Source organism: Salvia splendens, chromosome 13, assembly GCF_004379255.2.
Source record: "Salvia splendens isolate huo1 chromosome 13, SspV2, whole genome shotgun sequence".
In the NCBI taxonomy this organism is placed as follows: domain Eukaryota; kingdom Viridiplantae; phylum Streptophyta; class Magnoliopsida; order Lamiales; family Lamiaceae; genus Salvia; species Salvia splendens.
In genome coordinates this window covers 3029876-3041141 of record NC_056044.1, presented here as the reverse complement: position 1 = coordinate 3041141, position 11266 = coordinate 3029876, and the positions used below count along the sequence as shown (strand labels likewise).

Genomic DNA, 11266 nt, shown 5'->3' with positions numbered 1-11266 from the left:
AAAATAAGATAGAAATGAGAACAAGTAAGAGAGCTAGGGAAAAAAGGTAGTGAAAGTAGTGATAGTGGATTATGTGATCTACGTTATCGGTGGTGTGTAATTTGTTAAAATCATTTCGTATTCAGATTTTGGTATAATTTTTGGGGAAAACTCAAAATCGTAAATCTAGTTTTTTTAGGATGAAGGTAGTATATATCAAAGCCTCGCATTTGAATATTGGACTTTAAATAAATATTTGTGTAGTCGATTGTACCTTATAAGATATGTCAGGAATTGTAATAACAACCATACACATAATATTTCACGAGACAAAAAGTCAAACTAATTATAGTCCCTCAATGTTCTAGTGTAGATTACAATTACTATAATGTCATGAATATACTTTTTCAAAGAATATTAACTCACGAGAAATCCGAATGTTTTTCTCGTAGAAGAAGGGGTAGGTGATAGAAATCCATAGGTTTCATCCTAAAATCAATTAGTGATAGGAGGAGAGACTCATGAGACTTATATAGTGGATTAAGCTCTTTGTGTACAAAGTTGTGAGATATTATTATATTCATTTTTATGTTTCAATTGCCAACACCCTCCCTCAAACCCTTCAAGGTGAATATTGGAGGGGTTGGACTTTTTTATGATCGATTGGACAATCGGCCCAATCACTGGCCCAAATTTTCAGCCTAGTTATACTGCTGGGTCAGTTAAATATGACTCACAGTCGGCGATCCGCTCTGATACCATGATAGAAATCCATGGGTTTCATCCTAACACCAATTAGTGATAGGAATAGAGGCCATGAGACTTATACAGTGGATTAATCTCTTTGTGTACACCGGTGTGGGATATTATTATATTCATTTTTATGTTTCAATGACCAACCGTAGGAAGGGTAAAATACCATAATGAAAAAACACTCACGATAATTAGCACTGGATCAAAAGAACCGAAAATTTAAGTATCCATCAAACAATAAAGTAAATTAAGATGATTAGTGTTCGTTTATTAATTTAGTAGTAATACCCAAATAGATTTCAATGAGTCATGCCATTTACACCTTATGCTCCATAGACAGATCTCCAAATTCCACTTGCCATACTTTGTGCTTCTTTGGGGGTCATGTTACAACTATTTCCAACATCGATAGCCATTACGGTAAAGAAACAATCACCGCGAACATAAAGAGTAAGTGTAGAGCCACATGGAGCTATTGTTTCTTCGTATGGAGCATCTGGTCCGGCACATATGGCCTCATGAACCTCATCAACACAATACTTAGGCAAGTTTTTATAGCAATCAGGTGTTGGCGGGGTATATGGGGGCACAATGGGATGGCAATCAGCACATAGGGGCACAATGGGATGGCAATCAGCACATAGGAATATTACAAGGAATGTCACCATCTTGATTATGGATTTAAACTTCATTATCAATATTTTCTTTTCACAATTTTTGTTCTGTTCAACTATAGTTTTTTATTAGTCTTTATATAGATACACTGTTTTAGATGGGTCGGTTACTAAACTAATGTTGGAACATAAATTTTTATCTGTTACTAATGTTGAAAAACTAAATATGCATTTAATTGTGCTAGTAGTCAAGACAAAATGATTTGAATCGTTACAATTAACACACACTAAAAATAATACTTTAAACCATACACATAATATTGTCATAAATAATAAGACCAGCCAACTGTTTACGATAACAATTTTGTGGATATAAATGATTATCTATCTCTTGAAATGTACTTCGATCATAGAACCAATCACCAATAGCTTTTTGTATGGTCTGCATCACACCAAATGATTATTATTAGTATATTAATATAACAAGACTTATCACATCAAAATACTATATATATATATATATATATATATATAGGGATGTATTCATTTCCTTTTTGCATATTTTCTCATTTTTCCTTCTTGATCTCAGCCCCACGATTTTGTCATTCGACGGTTAGATTAGTGTCATGTGTCATTTAATAATGCAGATTTTCCATTGAATAATGCACACCGACTAATAATGCACCATTATAGTGTAATAATGCAGATTTTCAGTTGAATAATGCACACCGACTAATAATGCACCATTATAGTGTAATAATGCAGACCATCTGGACCGTTAATGAATGAGATCTAACGGCTCATATTAAGAAGAATAAAGGATCTAAGGGATGAATAGGAGAATAACGCTCCCCTATATATATATATATATATATCGAGTAAAACTCTTACTTTGTTGGGAAGTACTGGTGTGGATATCCAATTATATGTTGAATAGAAATGAAAATGAAGATAGCACGAATCCAAAAATACCCCTCTGCTCGAAGAGTTACCGAGCTTCATTAATGTCTTCTTGAAAATAGGTCCAAAATCTGAAAATATGAATGCCAATAATGAGAAATTAACATTTTATTTCACAATTTCATAATGAAAAATAATTTAGTTAAAATTACCCTTTATGATTCCTATTTCTGTAGCATTGCACTGTTCCAGGCTTTTTGAACAATTTTCCCATTGCATTCGATCCAGACCAGGAACAGTTAATATGAAGTTGGATTTAATCTGCAACATGTTAAATTGAATATAGATAAATAAATAAATAAATAAATAAAAGATAAATGGCAAGCAAGGTACATCAAGAATGTAATAATATAAATAATAGCTACAACTCTTCGTACAACAATATGATGCATGCAAATGTATTATTGAGTAAACGATATAAACTCCTCTTATATTTTACCTGGTACATATCAAAAGCTGCTTCAAGTATAAAGAGTGGAGTGGCAACATCTTCAACCAAATACTCAGCGAAGAGACACTAAAAATTAATTTCATTAAAATGTGATTATCATTGTGTATTACTTACTGTATAAAGGAAAATGATTTAAACAAAATATAATCATCTCACCAAATTGGGGTCCCTCTTAGACGTGCATGATCTAGGCAGTAATGGTCTAAGTCCCTGTGCAAAAAAAAAACAGTACAAATTAATTTATTGTACTTATATGAAAACTTAATTGCTAATTAAATAGTAAGAATTAGAATAATACATTTGCTGCAATCACTTGAGCAAAATGGCTTTCTGATTGTTTTGCCAATTCACCTTCCCTGTTAGGAAATTAATTAGGTATGTAATCTATCTATATTGTGTATATATGTATATCAGAAATGAGTTTAAATTTGAATTTACCCTCATATAAAAAAACCACTATCCGATATACACTTGACTCTTGTGGTATTTGGAAACAGGGCTCGGAATCTATCACAATGTAGGATTGTGCTCAATCCACCTGCCGAAGAACCCGCCAAGATAGCCTACAAATAATTAAAATCATGAATATATGTTAACGAAGATATAATTATACAAATATAGTGATAATAGATTTAAGGCACAGATATGTACATTATGGGCATTTCTCATTCCTTTGCCAAGCAGCTCTTCCATTACAACATTATAGATCCTCCCACCTCAGAATGTGAGGTTGTTAGTCTGAACCAATTTTAATAATATATATATATATATATAGGGTAGTGATCAAAGTATAACTAATATTAAGTGTATAACTAGAGAATAAATCTCAGCCACACAAATAAAGACAACAAATATTATTTATTTTAATAATGTAAAATAGACCAAGGGCATTTTTGAAAATTACTTTATGAAATTCATAAGCTAGAATTGAGAAATTCATCCAATTTCACCGGATCTTCTTCCTCCTCTATCTGCGCCACCGCCACCTCCGCCACCGTAGTCTCCGATTTTGGTGGTGCGCGCACTGCTCCGAAGATCCGTCTGGAAATTTCTCCTGCGTGACCGACGACTGCGGTTCCGGAAAGGTCGAATGTGCCGACGCTGTCGCGGCGGCTATTCCGGTCACTCTGGCTGAGTTCGCACTAGACAGCTTCAACGGGATGGACGTCTACGACATGAGCCTCGTGAAAGGATACAGCTTGCCGATCCTGGTGGCGCCGGCACAAATTGCAGCAAGGCGGAGTGCGGTCACTATGCTGACAAATTTATACGAATTAATTATGTATGAGAGTGGGGGAATATCAATGCCATCCTTATATTACTAATAACTAACTTTGTCGGAAGTGGACCTTGGCATGCATTCTTAATTAATTATGCTATTTGTTTGGAATAAAACACCTTTTTCTGAATGGTATGAATTGCATTAGCATAAAGAATGATATTTAAAGAAGATATCTTTTTAATTTGTGAAAATAAAGAAAATGAATGGTGATTAAGTGGGTGGAAATTTAACATGGTGTCTATTTGTAGATTGAAATGCGCACTATAAATTAATGTCTTTTTCTCGAAAATACTCTTCCATTCCCATCGTATATTCCACTTGATCATTTTACTTCACTCTTGTTTACAAAACACATCACTCTTATTCTGATTTTACTTCACTCTTTTTACAAAGCACATCACTCTTATACTCATTTTACTTCACGCTTGTTTACAAAACACATTACTCTTATTCTCATTTTACTTCACTCTTGTTTACAAAACACATCACTCTTATTCTCATTTTACTTCACTCTTGTTTACAAAACACATCACTCTTATTCTGATTTTACTCCACTCTTGTTTACAAAACACATCACTCTTATTCTGATTTTACTTCACTCTTGTTTACAAAACACATCACTCGTATTCTCATTTTACTTCACTCTTGTTTACAAAACACATCACTCTTATTCTCATTTTACTTCACTCTTGTTTACAAAGCACATCACTCTTATTCTGATTTTACTTCACCCTTGTTAACAAAACACATCACTCTTAGCATGATTTTACTTCACTCTTGTTTACAAAACACATCACTCTTAGCATGATTTTACTTCACTCTTAGCATGATTTTTCTTCACTCTTGTTTACAAAACACATCACTCTTAGCATGATTTTACTTCACTCTTGTTAACAAAACACATCACTCTTAGCATGATTTTACTTCACTCTTGTTTACAAAACACATCACTCTTAGCATGATTTTACTTCACTCTTAGCATGATTTTTCTTCACTCTTGTTTACAAAACACATCACTCTTAGCATGATTTTACTTCACTCTTGTTTACAAAACATATCACTCTTAGCATGATTTTACTTCACTCTTGTTTACAAAACACAAATTGTTGTTACACTACTGCTCCTCTTCATGCGTTTTTTGCTCTCTATGAACTTAAATAAAAATGTTAAATATTTCTTCAATCATTATGTGAAAAACTGATATTGATAGCCTCGAAATTTTGTTTTCCTATTTCCAATTGATTTACTTCCGTGGTATGTACAGATACCGAAGGTGACAATTTGCGCGATGATGTTCCTCAAGTATTTGATACTAATAGGTAACAAAATCCGTTCAGAAAATGGTGGAAATTTAATCTATATGAATCAAAAACTGAGTCTGGATGTGATGCATTGCAGGGATATGGAGATTCTTATATCAAAGGTCTTAAATGAGGAGGAATAATATACTTGTGTTCCAACCAACTGAATTTTCTCTTATGTTAAATCATTTATGGTTCAGCCGCCGATCTCGCAACAGACTGAAAATTAATAGCAACAGACTGATATGATTCAACCGCCGATCTCGCCGCCCGCTCCTCCCTCACCCTCCTCGCCGTCCCCAACCCCCTCCTCCCCCAACCTCGCCGATGTCCTCCGCTACCACGTCCTCCTCGAATACCTCTCCCTCCCCGACCTCCGCTGCATCCCCCGCCGGCAAGCTCGTCGCCACTCTTCTCCAAACTTGATTTTGGCTATGCAAAGACCATAATACCCCCGCTTTGTTATTATGGAGTAAATTTGAGATTGAGGGAACTAATTTCTCCTTAAATTCGAAAATTAATACTAGCCATTGATTTTTTTGATTTTGTGGCTATGATTTGTTCTCTAGTTATTTGGTTAAGGGGTATTTGCCATAGATCACTACTATATATATATATATATATATATATATATTAGTATTTTTATCTCAATTTTATCAATTACATCAAAATAAATTATTTATTTAAGAAATTAAAATTGGTCTTACGGGATCAACTTGGTCGACGTCTGACATAAACAACGAGCCGTAACAGTAGTGAACATAAACTTTATGCCAATTGTAGAAATCTAAAAATATAAAAATAAAAAACATAGTTAACTTAAGGTTAAATTATAATTAAATAATTGATTTGTAAACTTACCGGGATTCAATTGACAATCTGATTCAAGTATTGCTTTGAATTCTATCCCGTTATAAGGAAACTCATAGTAAGTGCTTCCAAAATAGGTTCTTGACCTATATTGACATGTCTCTACCTCTAAATCACACCATGCACCGCCCTAACATGACAAAACCAAATTTCTTTTTTAATTTAAATAAATTTCATTATACACATGCTCAAAATACTTTTTATGAAACAAATTAACAATAGTTATATTGTATATACACTATATGAGTAATATTTAAGTTAGACATAAATTATACTCCATCAGTTAACAACCAGAATCATGAAATCAAAGATGCAATGGCCCCGAAAATAGCATCCAAAATTTGAGAATAACTTTAAGTCTCTTAGAAAAGCCTATTATTTGTGGGTTTGGGAAGTGAGAAAATGTATATGGGCTTTTGGTACTATAGGAATTTCAAATCAACACAACATATCATAAACATCATACTTAATTAAAACAAAATGTAAAATTACTAATTAAAGAAAGATTTAAATACCTCCAAGTAAACGAGCCAGTTTGTAGATCCATCTCCACATCCCTCACTGTAGGCATATGCTGGTGGAGTTCCATCCAGACAGACTAAATAATAATTTAATTAGTACTAATTATCATAATAATTACTCATTAATTAAATATAATTACCTGCTCCTTTTGGAACAGCCGAGTGTAGCAAAGTGTATTTGACGTGCCCTACGCAGATGACTTCAAGTGTACACAAGAGTATGATGAAGCAAGCGATCATCATATTTTTACCCACTTCACATGCAAAAGAAAAAAAAAATAGATTAGTACAAGTTGAAATGCTCATTTCCAACATCGATAGCCATTACGGTAAAGAAACAATCACCGCGAACATAAAGATTAAGTGTAGAGACACATGGAGCTATTGTTTCTTCGTATGGAGCATCTGGTCCTGCACATATGGTTTCACGAGCCGCATCGAAACAATCTTTAGGCAAGTTTTTATAGCAATCAGGTGTTGGCGGGGTATATGGGGCACAATGGGATGACAATCAGCACATAGGGGCACAATGGGATGGCAATAAGCACATAGGAATATTACAAGGAATATTACAAGGAATGTCACCATGTTGATTATGGATTTAAACTTCATTATTGTTAGGAATTTTGTGATGATAACAACGAGTGATGGTACATCGGAACCGAGCGTGGAGTGTGCAACACATGATCAAGAAGAAAGAGTTCAAGATTCAGTTGTGCAACGGCTACAGCGGCAGTTGCAACTGCATGAGGTGATGCGATTCCTATAAATGCTCATGCAAGCCGCATAGATCAGTGAGAGAATATCTCCAGGTTCTGAGAGAAGAAACGAGAGAGAGAAATCAGCTGAGAGATCATAACAACAATCAATAGCTAGAGAGAGAGATACACACTATCTTTGTGAGGAACTAGCTTGTATAGTCTTCGGTTTGATGTGAGTTCATATGCGAAGAGAGAGTAGCTTGTTCTTGAGTGTGTGATCTTGTTGTATGATTGTAGTTCTTGATCGTGATTGAAGTAAATCGATCCGTTACTCTCCCGTGGATGTAGGCTTACGCCGAACCACGTTAAATCTCTCGTGTTCTTGTTTCCGTTTCGACTTTGCTCCGATCTCGATTTCCAACAAGTGGCGCCGTCTGTGGGAAGGAGGAGAATCGTTGGAAGAAGTCGGAGGATCAGTTCGTGAAGGGATATGCAGCAGTCTTGGAGAAGGAGATTAAGTTCTTGATCACGTCAGTTGAAGGGACGACGGTGTGGTCAGTTTTGGTTCGTGCAGCTTTGAGCGATATTGTTGAGAAGTTTTCTGCATTGGCGATTCATTGTGGAGAGAGCTCGAAGGTTCATCGATCAAGAAAGAGGGAAGTTCTTGGTGATCGTTGGTGTAGCTCGCTCAATGATCGTTGCTCATACTGATGATCCATAATGGGATCGAGTATGGCGATATGCAACTCATTTCCGAAGCCTATGATGATGTTGATGGATATTGAAGGCCATGAGAGCCTTGATGAGATGATGCTTCAGAGGCAGACGACGATGGTGAGACATCTTGGATGGTGCAAAGATGGTGTTCGACGAAATGCCTGAAAGAGAAGTAAATTGACGAATGCCTGTGAGAGAAAAGGTATGCTGGAACACTGATTGCTTGGATGCCGAGAAGGGCGTTGGATTTAGTGGCTGACACCAAGCTCGGCAGTTCGGCACCAAGCTCAGCAGTTCGGCACCAAGTCCAGCAGTTCGGCACCAAGTCCGGCAGTTCGGCACCAAGCTCGGCAGTTCGGTACTAAGCTCGGCAGTTCGGCACCAAGCTCAGCAGTTCGGCACCAAGCTCGGCAATTCGGTACCAAGCTCGGCAGTTCGGTACTAAGCTCGGCAGTTCGGCAGTTCGGCACCAAGCTCGGCAATTCGAGCAGAGCGTGTTCGACGAAATGTCTGAGAGAAGTTTTTAGTCAGTGAGCTGTTTTCAGTTGTTGAGTCTCCGAGGTTGAGCTTCTTGGTGAAGTGAGGAGATCGGGGATAAGGCCAGACATCATCACGTACAACACGCCGATCAATGGATGCTCGCGGGAATGCGATCTGGAGGAGGCTGTGAAGCCTTGTTTGTTGAATTGTCCGTGAGAGAGGTGCAACAGCCGTGTCATCCTAAGCGGTGAAGGTGGCATAATCTTGACAGAAATTTGGTTATCACTTATGAGAGATGTGTGATATCTCTAGGGATCAGCAACTCCAATTCTGAATCGGGGAAGATTCAGATTAGGTGGAGGTTTTGTCGTCCGGTGGAGGCGATCGTCCGGTGGGGGCGTTGTGGCTGATCAAGGAAGTGATAAAGGAGGATCTGGGTATGATTCTCGGAGTCAGGATGCTGACAATAATAGTCAAGATTGGCGCTACTCGGACATGAGATCAACAAAGAACAAAGTGATCGAAAGATGTGTTGTATCATCTCAAAAGGTGGAGGATTGTTAGGAATTTTGTGATGATAACAACGAGTGATGGTACATCGGAACCGAGCGTGGAGTGTGCAACACATGATCAAGAAGAAAGAGTTCAAGATTCAGTTGTGCAACGGCTACAGCGGCAGTTGCAACTGCATGAGGTGATGCGATTCCTATAAATGCTCATGCAAGCCGCATAGATCAGTGAGAGAATATCTCCAGGTTCTGAGAGAAGAAACGAGAGAGAGAAATCAGCTGAGAGATCATAACAACAATCAATAGCTAGAGAGAGAGATACACACTATCTTTGTGAGGAACTAGCTTGTATAGTCTTCGGTTTGATGTGAGTTCATATGCGAAGAGAGAGTAGCTTGTTCTTGAGTGTGTGATCTTGTTGTATGATTGTAGTTCTTGATCGTGATTGAAGTAAATCGATCCGTTACTCTCCCGTGGATGTAGGCTTACGCCGAACCACGTTAAATCTCTCGTGTTCTTGTTTCCGTTTCGACTTTGCTCCGATCTCGATTTCCAACAATTATCAATCTTTTCTTTTCACAATTTTTGTTCTCTTCAACTATACTTTTTTATTAGTCTTTATATAGATTCATTGTTTTAGATGGATCGGTTACTAAACTAATGTTGGAACATAAATTTTTATTTGTTGAAAAATTAAATATGCATTTAATTGTGCTAGTAGTCAAGACAAAACGATTTGAATCGTTACAATTAACACACTAAAAATAATGCTTTAACCATACACATAATATTGTCATGAATAGACAAATAATAAGACCAACCAACTATTTACGATAACATGATTGTGGATATAAAGTATGATTATCTATCTCTTGAAATGTACTTCGATCATAGAACCAATCACCAATGGCTTTTTGTATGGTCTGTATCACACCAAATAATTATTTATTATGAGTGTATATAAGAAGACTTACCGCATCAAAATACTACTATATATATATTGAATAATACTCTTGCTTTGTTGTGAAGTACTGGTGTGGATATCCAATTATATGTTGAATAGAAATGGAAATGAAGATAGAACGAATCCATAAATACCCCTCTGCTCGAAGAGTTACCGAGCTTCATTAATGTCTTCTTGAAAATAGGTCCAAAATCTGAAAATATGAAAGCCAATAATGAGAAATTAACATTTCACAATATCATAATGAAAAACAATTTAGTCAAAATTACCCTTTATGATTCCTATTTGTATAGCATTGCACTGTTCCAGTCTTTGTGAACAATTTTTCCATAGCTTTGGATCCAGACCAGGAACAGTTAATATGAAGTTGGATTTAATCTGCAACATGTTAAATTGAATATAGATAAATAAATAAAGCTACTCCAAATGGCAAGCAAGGTACATCAAGAATGATAATAATATAAATAATAGCTACAACTCTTTATACAACAATATGATGCATGCAAATGTATTATTGAGTAAACGATATAAACTCCTCTTATATTTTACCTGGTACATATCAAAAGCTGCTTCAAGTATAAAGAGTGGAGTGGCAACATCTTCAACCAAATACTCAGCGAAGAGACACTACAAATTAATTTCATTAAAATGTGATTATCATTGTGTTTGTGTAGTACTTACTGTATAAAGGAAAATGATTTAAACAAAATATAATAATCTCACCAAATTGGGGTCCCTCTTAGACGTGCATGATCTAGGCAGTAATGATCTAAGTTCCTGTGCAAAAAAAAACAGTACAAATTAATTTATTGTACTTATATGAAAACTTAATTGCTAATTAAATAGTAAGAATTAGAATAATACATTTGCTGCAATCACTTGAGCAAAATGGCTTTCTGATTGTTTTGCCAATTCACCTTCCCTGTTAGGAAATTAATTAGGTATGTAATCTATCTGTATTGCGTATATATGTATATCAGAAATGAGTTTAAATTTGAATTTACCCTCGCATAAAAAAACCACTATCCGATATACACTTAACTCTTGTGGTATTCAGAAACAGGGCTCGGAATCTATCGCAATGTAGGATTGTGCTCAATCCACCTGCTGAAGAACCCGCCAAGATAGCCTACAAATAATTAAAATCATGAATATATGTTAATG

At 35.9% G+C, this 11266-nt stretch overlaps 1 protein-coding gene and 1 long non-coding RNA gene across 2 annotated transcripts; both read right to left on the bottom strand.

The window, feature by feature from the left end:
- Nucleotides 1–1632: 1632 nt before the first annotated feature.
- LOC121762274 (pectin acetylesterase 8-like) lies at nt 1633–6979 on the bottom strand. The gene is made up of 11 exons (XM_042158095.1): nt 6872–6979; nt 6726–6808; nt 6202–6340; nt 3409–3473; nt 3199–3320; nt 3056–3113; nt 2914–2967; nt 2746–2823; nt 2459–2567; nt 2238–2377; nt 1633–1788 (listed from the first exon to the last, which is right to left on the bottom strand). The coding sequence occupies exons 1-11, from the start codon at nt 6972–6974 to the stop codon at nt 1648–1650; spliced, it is 1092 nt and encodes a 363-aa protein (XP_042014029.1). The 5' UTR covers nt 6975–6979; the 3' UTR covers nt 1633–1647.
- A 2852-nt stretch (nt 6980–9831) lies between these two features.
- LOC121761611 lies at nt 9832–11019 on the bottom strand. The gene is made up of 4 exons (XR_006042050.1): nt 10826–11019; nt 10652–10729; nt 10372–10480; nt 9832–10295 (listed from the first exon to the last, which is right to left on the bottom strand). It is a non-coding gene; the product is annotated as an uncharacterized LOC121761611 (long non-coding RNA).
- Between the last annotated feature and the right edge of the window lie 247 nt (nt 11020–11266).